The 22,645-nt window shown below is 45.3% G+C and overlaps 1 protein-coding gene across 4 annotated transcripts in view; it reads left to right on the top strand.

Annotated features, from left to right (window-relative positions):
• The first annotated feature begins 6,482 nt into the window (after positions 1–6,482).
• Slc36a4 (solute carrier family 36 member 4) overlaps positions 6,483–22,645 on the top strand; it is a 34,075-nt gene continuing 17,912 nt past the window's right edge. For 2 of the 4 annotated variants that reach the window (XM_021172146.2, XM_029481752.1), the window contains exons 1-6: positions 6,483–6,582; positions 16,095–16,218; positions 17,165–17,255; positions 18,378–18,437; positions 19,971–20,066; positions 20,920–21,004. In XM_021172146.2, the coding sequence (XP_021027805.1) occupies positions 20,017–20,066; positions 20,920–21,004 (135 nt within the window). In that variant the 5' untranslated portion in view covers positions 6,483–6,582; positions 16,095–16,218; positions 17,165–17,255; positions 18,378–18,437; positions 19,971–20,016. Of the gene's footprint in view, positions 6,583–16,094; positions 16,219–17,164; positions 17,256–18,377; positions 18,467–19,970; positions 20,067–20,919; positions 21,005–22,645 lie in introns of all 4 variants that reach the window. The other 2 variants (XM_021172145.2, XM_029481751.1) reach the window with 1 other exon arrangement.

A 22,645-nucleotide genomic window follows, 5' to 3' on the forward strand; every position in this document is an offset into this window, starting at 1 on the left:
GAACCTGTCCTTCCTGCAATCCTGGTTGTGTCACAACTCCTCAGAGTTCAGCTGTCTCTGTGATACTGTGATTTCAGAATCCTGTGATCCTAAGATTCTGGGTGTGTCAAAGTTCCTTGGCAGTCAAGCTGCCTCTGGAACCCTGAGGTCCTGATGTGACCAAGCTCCTGGGATCCTGGGATCCTGTAGTCCTAGGTGTGTTAGCATGCCTGGGATTGGAGCCTCTTCTGGGTGCTGTGGGACTGTCTGTGGAGTTTGTGCCTAAGGCAAACTGGCCCAGACTGGAAGGAAACCTTGCCACTGGTCTGGTGGGGTTCCTACATCTCTGGACCCTGCTGGTCCCAGTTACTCCTGGTGGTGTTGGAACAGATACTGTGTCCTACTCACCTCTGATACTAAGATCTTGGATGTGCTAGAGCGCCTGGGAGTGGAACCTCCTCTGTGTGCTGTGGGACTGGCTGAGGAGTTTGCGCCCAAGGTAAACTGGTGCAAACTGGCCTATTTTTGTTTTGAGACAGGCTTGCTTGATTCAACTTACTGTGTAGCCCAGTCATGTCTTGAACTTGTAATCCTTTTGTCTCAGAGTTCCATGTAGCTGGCATCACAGGCTGTGCCACAAGGTTGGGAATCCCCTTCCTGGCTCTATTGCTATATAATGGAAAAATAATGAATGTAAGCCAGCTGGGCTGGTGCTTACCTGTAATCCTAGCAGATGTGTGTGTATGTTAGGGGTAAGTGAAAGCAGGAGGAGCACGATATGAAGGATAGCCTTGGTTACATCGTATGATTAAACCTAGCCTGGGCTACTTGAGACCTTGTCCTACAAAAGCAAAACTAACTAAATAAATTAATTCATGAACAGTGTATGTGATATCTTGAGAGACATTATACACTGTGAAATATGGTTATCATAGTCAAGCAATACACCCATCACCTTGTGTGGTATCCTTGTGCTACGAATATGTAGTAAGATCATTGACCACCTATGTTTGTAAATTTCCAACATACCATGCACACTGTATGTTGACTATAGCTTCCAAGCTGTAAATTAGAATTCCATAACTTATTCATAAACCCATAAGGCCCTGGATGTGCATGCACATAGATTTGCATAGGGGGACAGAACAGAGGGGCGAGACAGAGACACACAGAGGGGCTAACTACAGGCGGCAGAGTAAGGAAAGGACAGTTTACCAGTTTTGTTTGTTTGCTTGCTTTTGTGTGTAGGAAGAGTGGGCTGAGGCCTGAGGGCCAGATAACCCTAACCACAGTGAGACAAGAAGTGTGGTCTTTGAGAGGTTATAAGGATTAGAGCCTCATGAGCAAGGTCAATACTTACCAACGGGACCCCTGAGAGCATGTGCTCTTTGTTCTGCTGTGTGAGAGCACACTGAGACGTCAGCTTCTGCGGCCTGGAGGAGGCTCACAGTTTGGACTCTGCTGACACCCTAATTTCAGATTCCAGCCCACAGAGCCATGAGCAGTCAATTTCGTTACCAGACACCCACTGAATGGAACTTGGTTCCTGAAAGCTCTTTATTAAGAAACCAGGTGTTTAGAGAAATCAACATGGGAGAGTACGGCTCCCTTGGTCAGACTCTGGGAGAGTACGGCTCCCTTGGTCAGACTCTCAGAGGATTGGTATTCTTTACTCTGTAAAGAGGGCTCAAGGGGAGCGAATACCTAGCTCAGCTTTGCCCTCTGGTCCCCTCCCAGACACACTGGAAAATTCTCACTGGAAGCAGAACATATGGGAGCCACTGGGCATTTAGGGCAATGAGCTAGGCATAAAGTTGATGTGAACTTCATAGGGAGCAGGCATTAACCAGGGAAGGGAAGGCTATGGCAGTTAGCATGTTGCTTGACTGTGGGGCCATGATAGGCAGCCTATTTTGGTTGAATGAGGCTTGCTGTGGCGACCCAGTAGAAAACTCTACAAGGGACGGAAACACTGAGCCATGTTCCCAGAGACAGGAGCCTGAAACCACAGAGCCCCCATCTCCATAATTCTGTGACTATAAATCACACAATATTCCAAGCTTCTGGCATTCTAGCTAGACTCCACCCCCACAGTTACCTGATAGCCCAGCTCACTATAAAAGGGGCTGCTTGGTCCCTCCTCATTCCTTTTAGCTCTCATCTTTCTTACTCTCCTCTCTAGCCCTCCTTCTCTCTCTCTCTCTCTTCCCCCTCTCACCACGTGGCCATGGTTGGCCTCTCTCCCTCTTTCTACCTTCTCTCTTCCCCCCTGCCTTCTACAATAAAGCTCTAAAACATAGACTGTCTGCTCATCAAGGCCCGCCACCATGCTTGAAGGATGGGATAGGCTTTCCCCTAATGAGCTGTGTCTAACCTCCGGCTGGAAGCCTTCCTGAGTTCCAGCCATGGACCAGACCAAACACTCTCACCTACATGGGAACCACCCAGCACCCACCTCTCCCCCTGCCCTCTCCTCCCTTTGGTCCCCGGGCTGACTGAGCCCCCCCCCCCCCATTCTGTTCTCGGCTCTTCCGCAGTGTCCAGTAGTGTCTGGGATGCTTGAGGCTGAGAACCTGGTACCTAGGACTACCCCTTGTCCACCACCCACCAAGATGGGGTCCAGTGGCTTCCCACAGCCAGATACCCACCTGGGGCCACGTGGAAAGTGTGTGGCAGTCCTTCCATGTCCATTCACCCAGAGCACTGGAACTCTGGCAGGATGCGGGTTTTCCCCCAACTTCTTTTATCACCCCCCCCCACCCCCACCCGACTCCATCACAATCCTTGAATTGTGGAGACAAACCCAGAGTGATTCTCAAAATCGAGCTAGTCATCAGAAGTGAGGTTAAAGAGGGAAACATCAAAGGCTGGACACACAAAACTGTATGAGCATGTGCATGTGTGTGTTGTTTATCTCAGTGCTGGGATTAAACTTCAGAGTCTTACTGCCAAGTGAGCCCTCCATCACTGAACCACATCCTAGCACATTTTTGTTTTCTTTTCTGAGATTGAATTTCACTAAATTTCTCAGGTTGGTTTCAAATATTTCATCCTCCTGCCTCAGTCTTCCCAATAGCCAAGAATGTGCTATCTTGTCCAGCATAAAGTCACTGTTTCAGTGCCAACCACCTCTATGGCTAAGAGCATAGCATCTCAGATTCTAAATTTTTAGAGTCTTTGCAAAATAATGAAGAAAATATGTTTTCTGAAATGTTCATTAAATTATTAAACTTAGAATCAAAAGGAACTCACATATGAAGTAAAGACTACTGACCCATAAGTAACAAGTTTAAACGAATACTAATCACCCAGTGATGATGCCCTTTTAAAAATCATTTACATGTAAAATTTTGTCAGGCATGACTGTTGGTGTAGGTCAGGTTCGTTGGGGCTGGGAAAGGTTAACGTTCCACAGACTGCAATATGAACTGAAACACTGGTTGCTACACTAACTGGCCTGAGGAGGTGTCTGGGAAAGCATGTTACAACTAAGAAAGAGGAAGGCCAAGCTGAAGAGCTGCCTCACAGCAGTTAGCATTGCCCCAGAAAGGCTGGGCTCAGTGAGTTTACTCAGAATTGTGGATCAATAGACACTGTTAAGCCTGTAACCGTACATGTACAACAGAGCACAGAGGGCAATGTGTTGGGAAAGTCTTTGGACAAGCACACTAGTACATTCTAAAGGCTGGCATGTAGAAAGCATTGAAGTGTTTTCAAATCATCCACTGTCCTCAAAGGTAGAGCTCGAGTTTGAGATTCATTCTGGATTTGTCTCCATACTACAAGGACTGTGACAGAGTCGGGGGGGGGGGGCGGCAATCCTAACTCCCTACTATTAACACCATCAGCGTCAGCATCACCATCAGCATCACCACCACCACCACCACCATCACCACCACCAAAACACTGCAGCATCTGAAATAACTACAGAAGAGGAAACCATATGATTTTAAAAACTAAAACGCTTCATGTTGTAGATGATTTTCTGGGATGTTTGTCTTAATAAAAATTAATATTTTGCAAAGGCCAATATTTCTTTGGTGAATTTAGTATTTTTACCATGTATATATAGCTTAAAATCAAACAGGACTCATACTGAATGACAGACTCTTGCCTGTTTATGATTCTGTTTTGAGAGGTTGCTGTTCAGAGTGCTTACCTTCATGCTTCTAAAAATTTTTCAGTTTTGTTTACTAGAATTCCACCATAACTAGAAATACTAAGAGCTTAGCTTCTTTACATCAGCCTCCATCTGCAGAATCATAACATGCTCACCATTGTTCATGATGTCTTTGGTTATGGCTGTGTGTATTATTCATGGCCAAGGCATATTAAGTGCTATGATTATAATTTCCCATACTTCCTTCAGCAACACTGTTAATTAGAGTCATTGTCCGAATGTCTACCTGGCCCTTCACCCTCTCCTACCACTACTTGGCTTTTTCCCTGTCTACAGCAAAGTGTTTAGATGTTCCCCCAAACTGGAGAAAACTCTTTGCCCAAGTTTACATTTTCAGATTATTCCTTAATTTCAGCATTTCTTTTGTCTCTTCCTGGCACTCCAGGTGGACTGACATCTCTTGAGATACAGCTGTGGCCTGGGATCCTCTCAGGACCCTATCCTGCATTGGATTCTTGTTTTTTTGCTTGGTGTGTTTTCTAACTAGGTTTACTGCTGGTAGACTTACTCCTGGTGGGTTTATTCAGGTAAAACACTCCTGCAGGCATAGACAGAGCACACGAGTTGTCCAGGCTGAGCTTTATGTTATACTATGTGTCTGTATTATCCTTTCATTATATCCACAGTTTCAATAGGCATAGTTTTAGCCAGTGTATTTTCCTCGAAATAGTGGAGTTCACCACCTCATCGAGCCCTAGCTGTTGGTAGCCATTGTTTGGTAGGCAGGTGAACTTTAAGCCAAGGAGCCTCTTCCCAATGGCATTTAGTATTTAAACCAACAGAAGTTTTAGCATCTTTCTTTCATTTTTCTAACATTTTATAATAATATTTCTTGGCTTTGGTTAATTTTCGCATGCTGCACTGGGAGGTCAGTGCTCTGCTCAGTTCTGGAAACAAACACCCTTGGGTGACAAGTGTTCTTCAGCTCTGATGTGTAGTTGCTGCCTTTCTCTCAACTTTCTGACTAGAGAGTTCAGAGCTGCTGGACGGATCCCAGACCTTGGTTTCCCTTGTCGGTTGTTCTGCTTTTGGCTCCCGAGTTCCTCACCTTTCCGAGCCATTCTATTTTTCTTTTGTAAATGTGCAGGTTATATTTTGCAAAGTTGATACAATTCTAGATATATCTGAAATGAGAGAACCCCAATTGAGAAAATGCCTCCATATTGGCCTGAGGACAAGCTTGTGGTAGTATTGTCTTCATTGATGAAGGTCCCAGCTCAGAGCCAGCAATGAGGAGCTCTTTCTGGGTGCTATAAGAAAGCAGAGTGAGCAAGCCACAGAGAGCAAGCCAGTAAGCAGCATCCCTCCATGGCTTCTTCAGTTCCTGACCTGAGTTCCTGTCCTCACAGTGCTGGACTTCCAAGTGAAGTGAACTCTTTCCTCCTCAAGTTGCATTGGGTCAATGGTGCTTTATCATAGCAATAGAAACCCTAACTAAGGCAGTCCATGCGATATATTTATTAAAAAAAAAACCTATGTTAGCACAGTGTGAAGCCTTTTCAAAGTAAGTTAAACTTACGCACCATTGTCTTTCTTAGTTTTCAGTTGGATGAGTCAGTCACGAAGAGTAAACAAAGATATTGCAGTAAAGGTCATGTTGTTAGCAACAGTGAGGACTCTTCCAGGTACTGTCATTGTATTTCCTAGGTCCACCCATAGAACACGTGAGTTGTTCCGAAGATAGGGAGAAGGTGCCCCTCCTTTCTGGAAGTCAGCAGATAGTGAAGCCACTTTAAAATTGAAAGTAGGCAATACTTAATAGGCAGGCTGAAATGGTTTCCGCATGCCAGCTTTGTATGCAGACTGAGAATCCCTGCTGCAGTGGCAGATCCCTCCCCTGCCTTCATTGGCTTACTGTCGGTGGTGGTGGTGGTGGTGGTGGTGGTGGTGGTGGTACTGAAGGGTCTTACCCTTTGTGTGGACAGTGAGCACAGTGGCTTACAGACTGCATAGCGCTGTCTCTCATGTGACCAAAGAACCATATGACAATGTAGTGTAGTGCCTGATAGTGGGTGTCGACACTTCCCTCTTTGCCTTAACCCTAGTGTTAGCTGTCTTTAAGATGCCAGTGCAGGAGTCTACATCTAGCTGCCTTTGCTAGTGTCAACTAGGGTGGAGGTACACTGCCAGTCGGTCGTCGGAGTTGCAGTCTGCCTGCTTTCTGCGCGGTCCGAGGCCCTGTCTTCCGGGCACGAGAAGCCCGGGGATTCAGAGGATCGCTCCTCAGCCTGTAGGCGCCGCGCCTGTCACCCCGAGGCGCAGACCCGCGTGGGCTACGGTCAAGGCCAGCCCGGGCCCCGCCCCTCGGTGCGGCTCTGCGCATGCTCGGCGGTGCGGCCGGCAGAGCGGGCGGCGGCGACCTGGAGACCCCCGAGGGATGGAAGCGCCGGCGCCGGCGGAGACGGCGGGATGCGAGGAGCTCGGTGGGTGTCTGGCGGCCCGACCTAACCCGGGGCGTGGGCGTCTCCCGCGTTCGCTGTGAGGGCGTGCCGGCCTTCGCGTCCGCCGCGGCGGCATCCGGGCTCCCGGTGTCTCGCGCGCCTGGCCGTGGGGGGGTAGGGGGTGGGGGTGTCTCTTGCGCGCGCACTGAGCACTAGGGTGGCGGGATGGCGGGATGGCGGGGTGACGGCGTTTGCAGAGACTCCAGGCAGAGGCTGCTGGGTCCCAGGACCCTGGCTGGCGTGAGTTCCTCTAGGGCCAGCACAGAACAGTGGTCCCCAGGCCTGGCGGGGCCTTGCAGGTCGCTGCACCGAGTGTGAGGTCTGGCTGCCTTTGAGTCGTCAGTCTTTGTATGCCTGTCATTCTGTCCATCTGTCTGTCCACGGGCCTGTGCTTGTAGCACTGTGCGTCAGCGCGGGGAGTCGCCCCGTTTGTCCACGTCAAAGGGAGGCGGGAGCTGCTGCCACTCTGTTTTTTTCCAGGATGCTTTAAGGAAGTTATCATTGTTTTCTTTTCTGAGCCTGGATCTCAACTCTGGGCATCCCCAGCTGAAGCCTCCTTTGACTCCTCGCTGCGCAGCTGTTCTAACAGGACATTGCTGCCTGGAGAGTAGCACGTACCTGGGCTCTGACCGGCCCTGAGCGCTCTGTTTCCATGGTTTTGGAAGGCTTGCTTCTGTTTACTACTGCCAGAAAGAAAACAGAAGCCAGGATCAGGATAGAAAGATGTCCTCCTAGCAGCACACTGTGTTAAATATTTGTTGAAGAAAGAGATTAAATTAAAACATACTTTGAAGTAATTTATAGGCTGGCATGCCTATAATAATGTGCCATCACTTCATGGTTGTTTTCAACAAAGGTAGAAACTGTAAGTCTAACTTTCATTGAGAACAGACTGTCAAGCAGGGTGCTGTACACTATGCTAGCCAATGACTACTTGATCCACACAAGAATTCAGGGAGGCAAGTTCTTTTGTCTTGCAATTGTTCTTGCCTAAGGCAGGGCCTTGTTACTACAAACCCAAGTTTATGTGACTCTTCAGTTCATTGATAACCCATGTTGGTGAGCTGTGAGGAGATTGGCAGGAGTGGTATGTTATCATTAGCATGTATAAAGCTGGTGTGGTCGTAGTACACACTTGCAAACCCAGTGTTATGGGGCTGAGGCAAGCGGACTGTCAGCCTGTGCCACACAGTGAGTTCTAGGCCAGTGTGGTCCACACACCGAGGTCCTGACTGTGCCCCGCCCTCTGGAAAAGTTCATCTTTTCACTCAGCAGTTTTATTATTTCTCAAAGTAAATCATGCAATTAAACTGTATCAGGGTGAGAGGATGGTTAAGTGGGTGAGAGCAGTTCCCATGCAAGACCAGTGACCTGAATTGGGACTCCCAGAACCCATGGAAAGCAGTGGAACGTGGGAGACAGAGGCAGGGGAGTCGCTCATGTGCTTGAATGCCAGCTGCAAAGCACAGCAGTGGAGAAGAGAGAGTCCCTGCCTCAAGCCAGGTGGGAGGGAGAATAGAGTCTCCACAGTTAGCATCCGGCAGATCCCTCGTACACAAGCTGGGCCACAAGTGCTTCCACAGACACACAGCGCACACACAAATGTCTGCCAGAAGACTCATTGCAGCATTTGTAAGGGTCAAGGTCGTTATTGTCCAAGGGTCCGATGGAAAGCCATGAACTCAGCTGTCACTTAGCGTACGGTCACCTACTGCTCAGCTGTTAGAAGTGACATGGAAACATACTCACCCTGCATCATCTGTTAACTGGGAAAGCTCCTTGGTTCTGTCCTCTACAGTGAAGTGTGCTTATGGTGGTTTCCACGTGACAAATGGACTTTAGAGCAAACGTGGGAACTGGGGGCCCTTCCACAAGCTCAGGAAAGAGGCCAGCATGCTCTTCAGACCAGCATAGTGGCATTGGTGGAAACGGAGAGAGGTGGTTAGACTGGGATGTCATAGACTATCGAGATTTCCGAAGAGACTGGGTGAAGGCAGGCAGGATGGCTCCAGGGACCCGAATGTCTGAAGGGCTGAGGGCTTAGGACAGTTTTATAGTGTGTCCAGCCTTTGATGTTTCCCTCTTTAACCTCACTTCTCATGACTAGTTTTTGCTGACGGGAGACTCTCCACTTGAGTTAGATCATGTGAGGCCCTGTGCCTTTCTCTGTGATCTCAGTCACGGCTGCTCACTTGAAGGGAAGCCAGCTGCCATGTTAGGAGGACACTCAGGCAGCCCAAAGACAGTGTCCATGGGGTGCAGGTCAGAGGCCTCCTGACACACTGGTGCCAACCATAGGAGTGATTCCCCCAAAGCCTAGACTTAAGAGGTGACTTGTCAGATGGGTGAAGTCATGTGGTGTGGAGAGGACAGTAAGGATTTCCTTTAGAGCTGATCAGGTGTAGAGTTACTGGAAGGTAGGGTCTAGGGAGGAAAGTCTGGAAGTTGTCAGCACGTAGGTAACCCTGAAGCTGTGGGAGGGCAGGGAACGAAGATGAGGCAAGGGAGTGAGGAAGAGAAAGAGAAGAGATACAAAAATACTCTGCATTATTACTGAGGTAGATTCAGGGTGGTGAGAGAGTTAATGTTTTAGAAAGCACCGTTCCACTGTTACTCATGCTGTTTGGGTTTGTACAGTGGCAGTGCTACTTAATGTAGAAGGCAGTTTAACATTGGCCATCTGTGGAGAACTCCGCTGGGACAGAGGATGGGCTTCTTACGCTCAAAAGCCATTGCAGGTTTCTAGCCTGTTTCTCACGTTCTGTTCTCTCAACCACAGGAATAAAGAAGTCTGCTTTTACGATCAAGGTGGTGGTGCATAGGTTTGTGTGGCAACATTGTGCTGTTTTTCATAAAAGAAACTATGCCCACCATAGTTTATTCCCATTGCTGGTATATAAGTGGTTTCTTATTTTGCAGGAATATTAAGAGCAATATAGCATTACTAAATGTTTTTAGTATTTTCAGAGGAAGGAAAGGATAGAGATGGTTGTGTGGTCCATCTGCACCATGAGCTGGTTTCCACTTTGCTATGTTTTCTTCTATTTCCACTTTACTTTTTAAAACACTGCGGCGTAGTGTGAGTCCGCAGTCCCTCTCCTGACTCATTGGATGACTGCCCTTGTCTGAGCCTTGGCAATCACACTGGGAAGGCAGGGTTGGATTTTCTAGGGTGGGTACACCGTAGTGAGCATAGTAAGTTGCTTATTGCCGTGTACTTAGCGGACTTTAAGAATTTATGTTTCGGCAAACATCTTTATTAGTAGCTTGCCGGAAGTAGAATTACTTGATGAGAGTAGTGAGCACTGAAAGATTCTAATATGTATTACTAAATTTGTCAATCTTTATGTAGCTACACCTGGAGCTGATTTCAGGGTAGGCAGTTGAGGCTGAAACAAAAGTTGGGATGACAGAGCATTTGTATTCTCCCTAACTTAAGCTTCATTCGTTGTGCACACATTACATTATATCTAAGGTGTATAATATTTAATAGACTGTTTTTTATTGTTACATGTTAAACACTTACAAATAGAAATAATTATACCTGGGTAGTTTGAAATCCACTGCTTAATAGTATTTTATCAGGAATTACTAATTTTACCTATTTTACCACAGCTTTTATAAGAATAGTTTAATTTATTGCTTGGCCAAAAATTAACATAAAAACTTCAGCGAATATGTGTGAACTACATAGGCTCATGAGAATCTTAATTACTCAATGGAGAGTATTCAGATGCTATTTCATGTGTTCTTAACTCTGCCAAATCTTTTACCATGTTGGGTCTTTAGATACCGTTATCCATGGTTATTATTAGAAGATTAATTTACTAATGAGCAAATGCAGCCCAGGGTACAGCCTGTGGAGCCAGTTCTCCGCCTGCTGTGTAGGTCCCAGGAATCAAAGTCAGGGCTTCAAACTTGGTAGCAAGCATCCTTAGCTGCTGAGCTGTCTCTCTGGCTCTCCTTAACTATGATTTTTGCATTAGTTTCTACTTCTCTTTCCTTTTAGCTGATATAACATCCCATCTTTGCAAACTAAGTCTTATTGGATACATTGTAGCTCCAAAATGCTCAGTATTGGCTATTTTTATTAAGTTAGTTCTAATTTCTTGTCAAATATTTGTAGTTTAAAGTCTTAGACAGTCTAATTTGTTTGTAACATTGATTAGCAGGGGTGGAACTGCTGCTCCTGGGTGGCTCATGTGTTTGGAGGGGCTCCATGCTTCATGCCTGCTGTCTCGTTTTATCCTCTAGTCCTCTGCGAGGTGGAAATTGTGAGTTTTGTCATGTATATAGCAGAGACCTTGGTAGGAGGTCATCCCGCTAACTTCATGTCTCTGTTAGGGTAGCTACTGCCTACATGAAGTTGGTTTCTGAGTCTTTGCAGTGTGTGTCCCAGTAAATTCACCCTGGATTTCAGGTAATTAGTGTGGAAAACAGGATGTAAAGCATCCTACACTTTATGTTGGTTATCTGGTCAGGGGACAGTATGCTGGACTCATCAGATTACACAATACACACTATTGCATGTCTTCTCATCAGCAGGCAGAGGTTCAGGCCTGGTGTGTGTGTGCTGTGCGGTCTCCTGACCAAAGCCAGGGTTAGTGCTACAGAGTAGATGCAAGAAGACACCATTGCATTTTCTAGAGGGCCAAACGCAAGGCATTATTGATGTATTTACATACTACATCCTGGAATTCAGAACAAAATACAATTTCACATAGTATACTTAGTGATTCATGGGGTTTCGGAGAATTATGAGTGACTGAGTTTGTTTATAGCAGATCTCACCTTAGAGGCTCTGGTTCAAGTGGGAGACAAGGAACATTTTCAATTGTAGCCTTGTAGACACTGCTTTCCAGGGATTAGCAGTTGAGGATCTTTAATTATTTAGGTTTGAGTTACTTTGTGACCTTTAGGGGAATATAGTCAGTCCTAGAACTTGACCCTGTTTTAACTATTCTTAATCTAGTTAAAAAATATATATGTATTTATATAAACGTATAACTACATAAATATATGTTAAAGGAGGTACATATGTATATTTGTATCTGTATTGTGTAACGTCGCTCCAAGGAATGAAGTCTGAAGCAAGGGGAAGTCACGGGGACTTTCAGCTGCTTTAAGCACCATTTAAGCACAGGGGCAGGCACCAGCTGCCTGCACATCATGCCCCAGAGACAGAATGATGCATGCATGTAGACTTATGAGGGCCTAACCTGTTCACTACTTTCCTCTCAGCTTCAATTTTTACAAATGAATTCCTTTAAATCCTGTTATGAGAAGGTTAGAAGAGTGTCATGGAATAATTAACTTATTAAGATGTTCACATATGAGGGGTAAGAAAATTGATTGGAGGCAAAGAAATATAGAAAAAGATTTTTCAGTAAGTCATGCGCTCATGTTTCCGAGATGGTTATAACATCGAGAATGCCTTTAGAACCACAGAAAAGTCACTTGCTAAACAACCTACATTAGGAGGGACAGAGAGCCCAGCTGACCTGTGTGTGGGAGTCAAGCGAGTGTTGTAATGCTGGTTTGAAAGCCAAACATAAATTACACAACTGCTATTTACAGCCATTTTAATACTTGCAAATTACAGTCTCAGGTTTTAATCTAAAAAGATACTGAATATAAATTCACCACCTTTACCAAGAAAAGCAAACTTCTCATTTATAGTTGATACATTTTTAAAGTTGTGAGAGAACTTACCTTTTCCTTGACTTTCCATGGCTGCTGTGATCTCTCGGGCAGTGAGCTTCAGATAATAGATGGTTAAGGTTTGAAGTGATTGGTAGAGATAGCTATCTTTATGGAGAACACGTGAACTCACTACAGCACAGCACAAGGCAGAAATGAGAAAGTGGGCGTAACTGGTAGTTTGGACAAGCTAAACTGATCAAAGCGAATGATATCAGCAGTCCACAGGGTAGCAGAGTGCACTGAGGTATAAAACCAAAGCCGATGAAACGAATAGCATGGCCGATGTGGGTTCATGAACTTTCATAGAAGTCCTTTGTTGGTCCTGTGCAGTACTTCAGGAGCTGATCTTACTTGGAGATAGGACCTGCTGTAGAAGGCGATTTGACTGTGTCCTTACAGAGAAGCAGACTTGGGCACAGACTCAGTTATGGGAGAATGTTACATGAATATAAAAATGGTCACATGTAAGATGGGACACAGGCCAGAGCCTTCCCAGCCCCAAGAGGAACCTCCTTTCCCAAGACTCTATTTTGGAGTTCTGGACCTTTGGGATGATGTTGTCTTAAGTCCCTTTTTGTTACAGTGACCCCCACAAAACACCAGTGGTGGATTTGTAGGGAAACAATGGCATTGCTTTGGGCAGAGTATAACAAAAGGAAGCAGGATCTGTGCTAAGATGAGATACATATACCTGATCCTAATGTGTATGGGGCACAACATGGAGGGTAGACAGGAGCACAGCATGGAGGGGACAGGAGCACAGCATGGAGAGGACAGGAGCACAGCATGGAGGGGACAGGAGCACAGCATGGAGAGGACAGGAGCACAGCATGGAGGGGACAGGAGCACAGCATGGAGAGGACAAAGGTGGTCCCCCTCTGTGAAGAGTAGGGGGTAGGAGAATAGGCAGAAATTTGGGGGAAATCTCTTTCAGTGCGATCATCTTGAAGTGCTAAGAGAGAGGTCTGATCTTCAAGTTAGCAGTTCAGGGCCAAGGCCAGGAAAGGAATGTTATCGGTAGCAGGACTGAGGGGCAGCCTTGTCAAAGATTGCTTACAGAGGAGAGTGAGGCAGGGCAGAGGTTCCTCACACCCTGATGGTGAAGGGGATGAAAGACGGCATGGAAGCCGAAGAGAGGCCCGTGCAGGGAAGAGAGGGAGCACGAGGAGGAAAGGAGAGGGATGTAGGAGGGGTGGAGAGCAACACAAACAAAGGAGGAGTGAGAATACCAATGCCGGTATTTTGTATACTACATTTTGATTGAAGACTGAGAATTCCTCAGAGAATAATGTAGCTGTGAGTCCTTCCTGAAGAACCTGCTAGGGCTGTGTGAGTTAGTCTGCAGCACATCAGGATCACAAGGCCTTGCTCTCAGCTTCAGCGTAGGCACACCTAGTCAGAAACCCTGGGGTGGAGCATGTCAGTTTGTTAGCAAGCCCTACCTGGCCTCTCTGAGACAGTCTAGTTGGTATACACTTCTGGATGGTTGAGGAGACTGTCAGAAAACTACAGGAATGCAGATGTTGACCACTAGACCTGAATCTAAGGTGCAAATGGAGACGTGGTGGGAAGGATGTATACAGAAAGGACAAGTGAAAGCAGGACCCAGGCTGGCAGTGGGAGGAAGAAGGAAGCCCAGGCTGGCAGAGGGAGGAAGAAGAAAGTCCAGGCTGGCAGAGGGAGGAAGAAGAAAGCCCAGGCTGGCAGCGGGAGCAAGAAGGAAGCCCAGGCTGGTAGCAGGAAGAATAAGGAAGAAGGAAGCCTAGGAGAAGGAAGCCATGGCTATGCAGTGTGCCTGACTTCCCTGCTGTGACCAACAGCACCACGTGAAGCCTTGTCTCTGCTCTAGTCCTTCATGGCAGGGGAACATGATGGCAGAGGAGGCATGGCTGAGGTGGCCCTGTGTTGGTGGGAGCATGCGTGAGCTAGCTCACATCTCAGTGGAGCAGGAAGTAGAGACAGGACAGAAAGGCTGGACTGTGACCCTCAAGGCCTACCCTGCCTAGAGACTCATGTCTAGCTAGGCTCCACTTCTAAAGGTGCAGTCTTCCCACTGGGGACCAAGTGTTCAAACACATGAACAGTGGGCACTTGGCCTTTGAACTATAGCATTCAGGTGACAGGTGGAGATTGTACAGCACTCAGAACTCACGACAGGGGCTGGAAAGATGTTTCAGCTGCGGAGAGTGCGCACTGCTCTTGCAGAGGACCTGAGGTTTGTTCCTAGTACCCACACCAGGTGGCTTACAACCACCTACAGTTCTAGTTCCAAGAGATCCCATGGTTCCTTCTGGACTGTGGGCACCTGTGCTCACACTTGCACAGACTCACATACAGATGCATGTATACACAGACGCACGTATACACGTGATTTAAAGTTCTAAGAACTGTCTCAATGGTAAAAAGCTAAGGGGACAGGGGGAACTAAGGACATTCTAAAAGACGCGGTGACAGAGGTGATCAGCCCAGGTAAATGGGATCTGTGGCCCTGGCCTTGGCCGCCTGTCCCGAAACAGCTCAGAGGAGTTAGTGCAGCTTGCCAAGTTAGAACTCGAATGTGGAATTTCAAGAGGCCTTTCTAGTTCTTAGGAAGGGTGCTGTATATGGTGAACTGAGACCATGTGTCCTTGCTCTGTGGTAACTTGTGGAGATGAGTCTGCATTTGGGAGGGGGAAAAAAACCAAATGGTGAAAGTTAGAGAACATCTGCACAGAATGCACAAAGTGTGAGTCCTATTTGTTTTCTCCCTTTGGCAAATTTAAACCTGAAATTACTCTAAAATGAAGAGTTTGAAGGGCGAGGTTGATCATTTCTCACTATAGTTACTCTGTCCCCTGGCATGCATACCATGAGTGGTAGATGAACGTGTTTAACTTTAAAATCTCTGTATTTCAGTCTTAATGAACTTAGATTCAAGGATTTTTTTTTTTTAATTTATAGTAAGAGGACAGTGGTGAACGACCACATTAAAATGTCATTAGGAAGAACAGAACATTTTGATATTAAAATTTTAACATTGGGATGGATGTAATCTTAAGTACTTAAAAATGTGATTATTATTTATCTGTTACAGTATGGTTTGAAGCTGGCTGGATATAGAAAATATATTTGATTATTTCTTCACATTTCTTGTCTTGTAAAATTCATGTGGATAAAATAAGAAATGTTTTCTATATTACGTAAGCTTTTTCTCTGCACTGTATAATTCAAATAGAACATCCAGAAAGTAAGTCTCACTGTTTCTTTGTGATAATATCAAGACGGGGGGGGGGGGGTTCTAAGGTGTGCTAAGGTACTCAGCTGCAGTGATTACAAATGATATTTCTGTGTGTATGTGTGTATACACAGAGTGGATATATACTTGCATATGTGGGTGCACATGTGTGTGTGTGTAGTGTGCAGAGGGTATACATGCTTGCATCTGTGTGTATGTCGGCTGGAAGTGGAACTTGAATATCTTACTAGGCTGTTCTCTGCATTATTATTGAGAGGGGATCTTTCACTGAATCCAGAGTTAGTGATATCTTGCTAGTCTTGTGGGCCACTCAGCTTGTCTATCTCTGCCTCCCAAGTGCTGATGTTACAAGCAGCTGCCATGGCTTCCTGGCTTCCTTGTGAGTGTCAGGGATCAGAACTCAGGTCCTTAAGCTGAGGGTCAAATGGTTTATCCAGCAAGCCAACTCTCTAGCCTGATATTTCCTAATATTTAAACATTCACAAGTCGTAACCATACATCAGTTTTACCAGCAGTGGTGCAGGACCGTTTTTGTTTTTTTTTTCCTGTTTTATAGATATGGACGTGATGAGGCCCTTAATAAACGAGCAGAATTTCGATGGGTCGTCCGATGAGGAGCAGGAACAGACGCTTCTGCCCATGCAGAAGCACTACCAGCTCGATGAGCAGCATGGGATTTCGTGAGTGTCACGGGTCACGGGTCCTTAGCTCTGTTACCGCAGCCTGCATTTCTCAGTCTCCCATAGGTCTGAGTGTTTTATGACTAAGAAGATTAAGGAGTCAGACTCCTCAACACTTATGTCTATGAGGGAGGGATATTAGGCTAACTGAACATCATGGGGATTTCTTCAGTAGTGATAGATATCAAATGCTGTGTCCCTCAGAGGAAGATCTCAGAAGAGGGAGGGAGCCTGAGGGAGTGGGGAATGGATGTGCAGCCTGAGGACACAGGCTGCAGGTGGAATGTTAAAAGCCTGTCTCTTTATCTTATGATCATTACCTTCTTAATAGTAATTTAATGATTAAACATAGTCACTTGAAACTTGATCAAGAGTATAAACAAATAAACAACCCCCAAACAAGTAATTCTAGGCAGGTATTCTTGTTTCTTAAGTTTGAATTTTGTAGTCTTCTTAATTTTAGTTTGTTTCTTCTTGGTCACTTCAACTCCAGTGAAGTAGAAACCTCCATGGTCAAGTCTTGAGGGAGCTCATGATAATATAAATTGTTATTTTACCTGCGAATAGCTTTAAAGCTTGTATAAATATTTTTTTTGTCTATAACCTCCATTTAGGGTGACAATCACAGATCAAATGTTTAACACTGTAATTAGACAATACAAGTTGTTATATTTTACCAGTCAGACCTTGAGTATTCTTGACACCACAGCAGCAAAGTATCCTATGAGAAACTTGCTATTTTATGTGCACAACACTTTCACTAAACCTTTCATTTGATTTCCACAGTAAATCTCTGTGCTTGTTTCTGTGAGTGTAGGCAGGACTGGAGCCAAGGGTGATGGAGCCTCGGGTGACTTGGTGCTGCTGCTGGGATGAGAACCATTCTTTGGTGTGTGGGTCCCTAGGTTGAATGCTTAAATCGTAACTTAGGATTTTCACTTCCCAGGTTCCTGCAGACCTTGGTGCATCTTCTCAAGGGGAACATCGGGACTGGCCTTTTAGGGCTCCCCTTGGCTATAAAGAACGCGGGCATCGTGGTAAGCCTGTCATGTTCCCCACTGCAGATACACTTGCTTGTCTGCAAAGATGACTTCTAGGGACCATGTAGCCTGATCTAATATAACCTGGTCAGGTGACATGTAGGTGGCCATTGGATATTGTCCTGATAGTTCTGTGAACTGTAATTATGGTACCTTTCTCAGAGTGATATTTACTGCTTTCATTTCTATGTGGTTACTCATTTTAATATTTAACAACAACAACCCTCACAAGTTTTTTTGAAAATGGTTTTGTCTCATTTTGGGGGGGAGGGTGATCAGGGGCTTAAGCCATGTACCCATAGTGACTAATGTATTAAGGAATGGATTGCTTTTATTATAGTGTAACTTCTTTAGTATCTTAGAGTCAGCATAAGTTTGTATGCAGCATTTATATCTAAGGAAAATAGTTGAAATGAGTAGCAATGTCTTTAAAGACATATCAAAGGGTGTTGGAGACAGCTACTGTAATGACTGCATTTGAGAACCTTGTTGAGGCAGATTCATGGAGGAAGAAAATTGGATATAATTGTTTTAAAATGGATTGGTTTCCATAGAGATTGTAGCTGTTCCCTTCCCCCACTGTGTTTAACAGTCCTGTATGTAAATTAACTCTGGAGTTTTGATTGTCTAGGTAAGCTTTGCCTGGCTCTGTTTCCCTGCTGTAACCCAGGCACCACTGAGTATGGCAAGTGCAAACTTGAAACTTCGCATGGACCACTTATTATTTCCCAATTGCTGTTCCTGGCACATGTTCTGGTTCTCCAAGAGTGGCCTATAGAAGGATAATGAATTTTTTTGTGTAGATAAGGGTGCAAGTGCGTACCGTGCCTGTGAGACAGGGATGCCGTAGATCTGGCCTGTTGTAAATGGACGTTGTATTCTGCATCCTTTGTTGGTTGTCTGTACTCTGTAACAGAGGTTTCGGTTGCAAAGTCAGCAAGGCAGCATCAGTGTCTAAACTATCACCTGGAATAATTTCTCTATGCTAATGTTGTTCATGCCTGTGAAGATTTAATCAATGAACCCAGCAATTTTTCCTTGTAAATAAATTGCTCATTGACTCATTGCTTGTAAGTTTTTAAAAATGAATGTTTAAATCTTCATATTTTTTCTTCACAGCTTGGACCAATCAGCCTTGTGTTTATAGGAATTATTTCCGTCCACTGTATGCACATATTGGTACGTTGCAGTCACTTTCTATGTCAGAGGTAAATGTGGACTCATTAAGTCTATTTGATTAATTGTAAAGTCTCACGTTTGCTTACGGCATCTTTGTCCCCTGTACCTATTGTGCTTTGCATCTAGAGGTTGTATTTCCTTCCACTGTATAGACACAGCTAAGATAATGACCATGGGACTGGCTAGCATTTTCTATACTTACATGAGTCAGGATCTGGTCCCAGATATCCCTTAGTGTGCCTAGAGAATTGGTCTCAGGATCCCCATGGGTAGTGTTAAGCCCTTCACATAAAATGATGAAACCTCTGCACAGCCTTTCAGATACTATAGTCATCTTTCAGACAGTCTAAGTGCCATGCACATTATTATTCTATACTGTTTACCAGATAATAACAAGAAAAATAAAGTTGTAATGTAGTCAACACAGACATATGTTTTTTTTTTTTCATAAATTTTCCATATGCAATTGGTTAGGCCACACACGAGGAACTTGTGGGTATGGAGGGATGAGTGTACTTCCTTTTTTCTTTTTAATGTGTATCACTGTCTGTGTGTATATGATGCATGTGTGCGGCACACCTGTGACACAGCACACCTGTGAAGGAGAGGACAACTCTGTGGCAAGGGTACTCCCTATGCTTTACAGGGCCCTGGGGCGTGACCTCAGCTTGTCAGGCTTTTGTGTCAATACCTTAGCTTTTGAGTCATCACGCTGCCATGACTATAGATGTTCAGAAGTCTGCTGGGGAGACGGGAGGGTTCTGTCAGTTAGTAGAAGAGGAAAGGGAAGGTGCAGAGGAAGCCGAGGGGCTGTGCCCAAGGAGTGACAACGCCAGCCCTTCGGGTCATTAGTGAGTCAGTTTGGGGCATAGTACCTCAGTGATGGTTCCTGACATATGGGCTGACATACTGTCATAAAAGTAACAGATCCCCTTTTGGTTCTGTGTCATGAAATGCTCCTACTGGACAATAAATCTGCCTGTAAACGGGCTTCAGATATAAGTGATCTGGACCCAACCCTTCATTAAATGTTCTTGAAACTGTTTATATCATTTATGTTGTTTAAATAATGATGTGTACTCTAGAGGAGAAAATGGCATAGAGAATGGAGACATGTGCTGACATCTTGGAGATGCTCTGAAGGTTATATAAGACAGTTTAAATGGAACCGCATTGCAGAGCCTGGCACACTGTTACACAGTGTGGTCAGGATGGAATAATCTGCAGAAGAACAGTATAGTCGGTGTTTTAAGTACTCAAAATTTAAATCAATGAAGCACTAACACAAAATTGCCTGGACCTTACAGATAAGGAAACTTGAGCAGCGGATAAGTCTTTGCATGCCTATGCCAGGGCACGGATAATTTGAAATTTCTAGAGTACACAGATGGAGGGATCTTTACACCTTGATAACAGATCTGCTGGTGTAGATCCCTGGGTTTGCAAATCTGGATTGATTTGATGCTCTTTTCACGAAATGGCCTTATAGACCCACTTAATACTTTTCTGTGCATGTTTGTCATTAAATTTCAGGTTTAAGAAGTCAACATTGGGGTACAGTGACACCGTGAGTTTTGCCATGGAGGCTAGTCCGTGGAGTTGCCTTCAGCGACAGGCAGCATGGGGGCGGTGAGCGCTGGCCTTGCTTCTAATGGCTCTGTGTTCAAGTTATTCTAATTTTTAACTGTTTTCATCAAACAAGACATAACTCAAAATATGACATAGTTGTGGGAACACAGTAAATGGTCAGATTCTGGTTCTAGTCAGTTAACAGGATTCATCAGTCAATCAGGCAGTCTGACTGTGTGCTCTGTCCTTGCTGCAAGTCCAGGATGCAGGATGTTATACCTGGGGCCTCCATGTTCAGATGACATCACACAGATACCTGGCAGCGGTTGCTCCCTCCCACATAGCTGCCTGATGTTCTGCACCTTTGCAGTGAGGCTCAGTAAAAACTAAATACAAAACTGACCAAAGAAGTCTCTAGAAGCTTGATGCCCATTTCCACCTCTTGCATTGTACTTCCTTATTATTTGGGAAGTAGCAGGTGTCCTCACCATGTGTGCATGACGTGAGGAAGATGGAGAGAAGTAGGAGGGGTAGGTTTAGTCTAAGGCATGGACTTTTCTTTAGCGCTGAGACTTGAATGCAGATCCCTGGGCACATGTGGTGAAAGGCCTCCCTAGGAAGCCACACCCTAGTTCGGAACATATTTCTGTAAAATTGGACGACAAGCAGCTACTCTTACCCAGAATCGCTCAAGTAGGAAGTGATGTAAAAATCTTTGCCTTTAAACGGAGTGAAGCCTGCTTCTACTGTTCCAGTGTAGTGCCTCGCTGACTGTGGCATGTGACCTTCCTAAGAACCCAGTATTTAAGTGTTTGTTATCTCAGTGAGGAAAGGGAAACACTGTTATAAAGAAGTGAGCTCTGCTGCCCGTTCAGAGCTCCTGGTGACCCTTTCTGTGGGACTGTGTTTTCAGGAGTGTGGTCGACTTCTTTCTGGTGATAACACAGCTGGGATTCTGCAGCGTCTACATTGTCTTCTTAGCCGAGAATGTGAAACAGGTGAGTATGTTGCTGCTCTGTGGCATTGCTTTCTTCTGCCACCTTGTTTATCTCACAGGGGAGGGTGCCATGGATGAGGATAAAGCTGTGTTCCACTTGCAGTCATTTCTCACATTCTCTTTTATGAGTTGGGTTTCCAATGTTATTGTTGGCATTATTGTGCCTGATATCATCATATCAACCATGGTTGTGCCTTTGGGCTGGGCTATGGTATGATTCACTGTTTCTTGATTATTTCAAATTTAAGTCTCAAAAGTACGTGCGTAGGTGTTGGGGTAGCGTTCTTCACATTGTTGATGTTTTTTAAAGGAGGTATAAGATAGTATGCAGCAACGGAAAGCCTGGGGTACAAAGGAGTGTTTATTCCTAAGATATAGTAATTGTTGCTGTTGTTTAAGAAGGTTCTGATATCACATGGCATCTTACAGTCATCCCTGTAGAACAAGATTGTGTCTGTGAGTGTGCAGGGTGGCAGTGCTGGGGCTTGGTATCCCATCCCCACCCCTTTTACTTGCTTTTCTGAGATGCTCATTTTGAACTTTCTGTGGGGTTCAGGCTGACCTTCAACCTCCTGATCCTCTTGCATTGCCTCCCAAGTGCTGGCCCACAGACATGTACCACCACGGCTGGTGATTGGTGGGACTTTCCTAACTCTGCCAAGAGAGTTGCCAACAGGCCCTGTTGGAATCTAGGAATAATGCCTGCGATTTTGTTTACAGACTGTAACACAGCATTAACTTTGACAATTATTCTGGAAGTTATCTACTGCCCAGCCTTGTGTCTATGATTAACATCCCTCCCCTGAGCTTACTGGACATTTTCCTGAGATGGAGCCCTCAGTCACAGTTGCTCCCTACCATGTCTGCCTTGGAATTCAGGATCTTGGTGCCTCCTCAGTGTTTCCTAAGTGCTGGGCTCTTAGATGTCTATCATCACACCTGGTTAGCACCCCTGGGATCTGCTAACAGTTTTATCACTGGGTACATTGTTAGGTCTCCTCCCTCCCTCCCTCCCTCCCTCCTCCCTCCCTCCCTCCCTTCTTTTTTCTTTCTTTCTCTCTGAGGGGAGGGAAGGAAAGAAACATTTAAAGGCTTTGAATGACTTCTCTTGGGAAACATATTTGTTCCAGAGTTTAATGGAAAATTTAAGTCAAGAGAAGATGAGGTAGAAAACGTTACTCCCTGGGTGGTTAGAAAGAGAAATTGTCTTTTATAGCTAGAAGATGAAAGTCTTTTAGAAGCATAAAGGGCACCACAGAAAAAGACATGCAGTCAGACTTTAAAGAACAGCAGTGAACACCTACACGGGCAGGGCAAGCAGCAGTCACAGAAGTGTGGAATTGGGACTTGTCACTCTTGGAAGAAGTTTCCTTACATTTGGTGGCCATGTACATACTTGTTACAATTCATTTCTCACACCACCACTACCACCACCGGTAAACACTGAGGGATGCCCTCACTGGTCACCACTGTCACAGTGAGACACTGAGAGATGACCTCACTGGTCACCAGTGTCACAGTGAGACACTGAGNCCAGTGTCACAGTGAGACACTGAGAGATGACCTCACTGGTCACCAGTGTCACAGTGAGACACTGAGGGATGCCCTCACTGGTCACCAGTGTCACAATGAGACACTGAGG

This window comes from Mus caroli, chromosome 9 (assembly GCF_900094665.2).
Source record: "Mus caroli chromosome 9, CAROLI_EIJ_v1.1, whole genome shotgun sequence".
NCBI classification, from domain to species: Eukaryota; Metazoa; Chordata; class Mammalia; order Rodentia; family Muridae; genus Mus; species Mus caroli.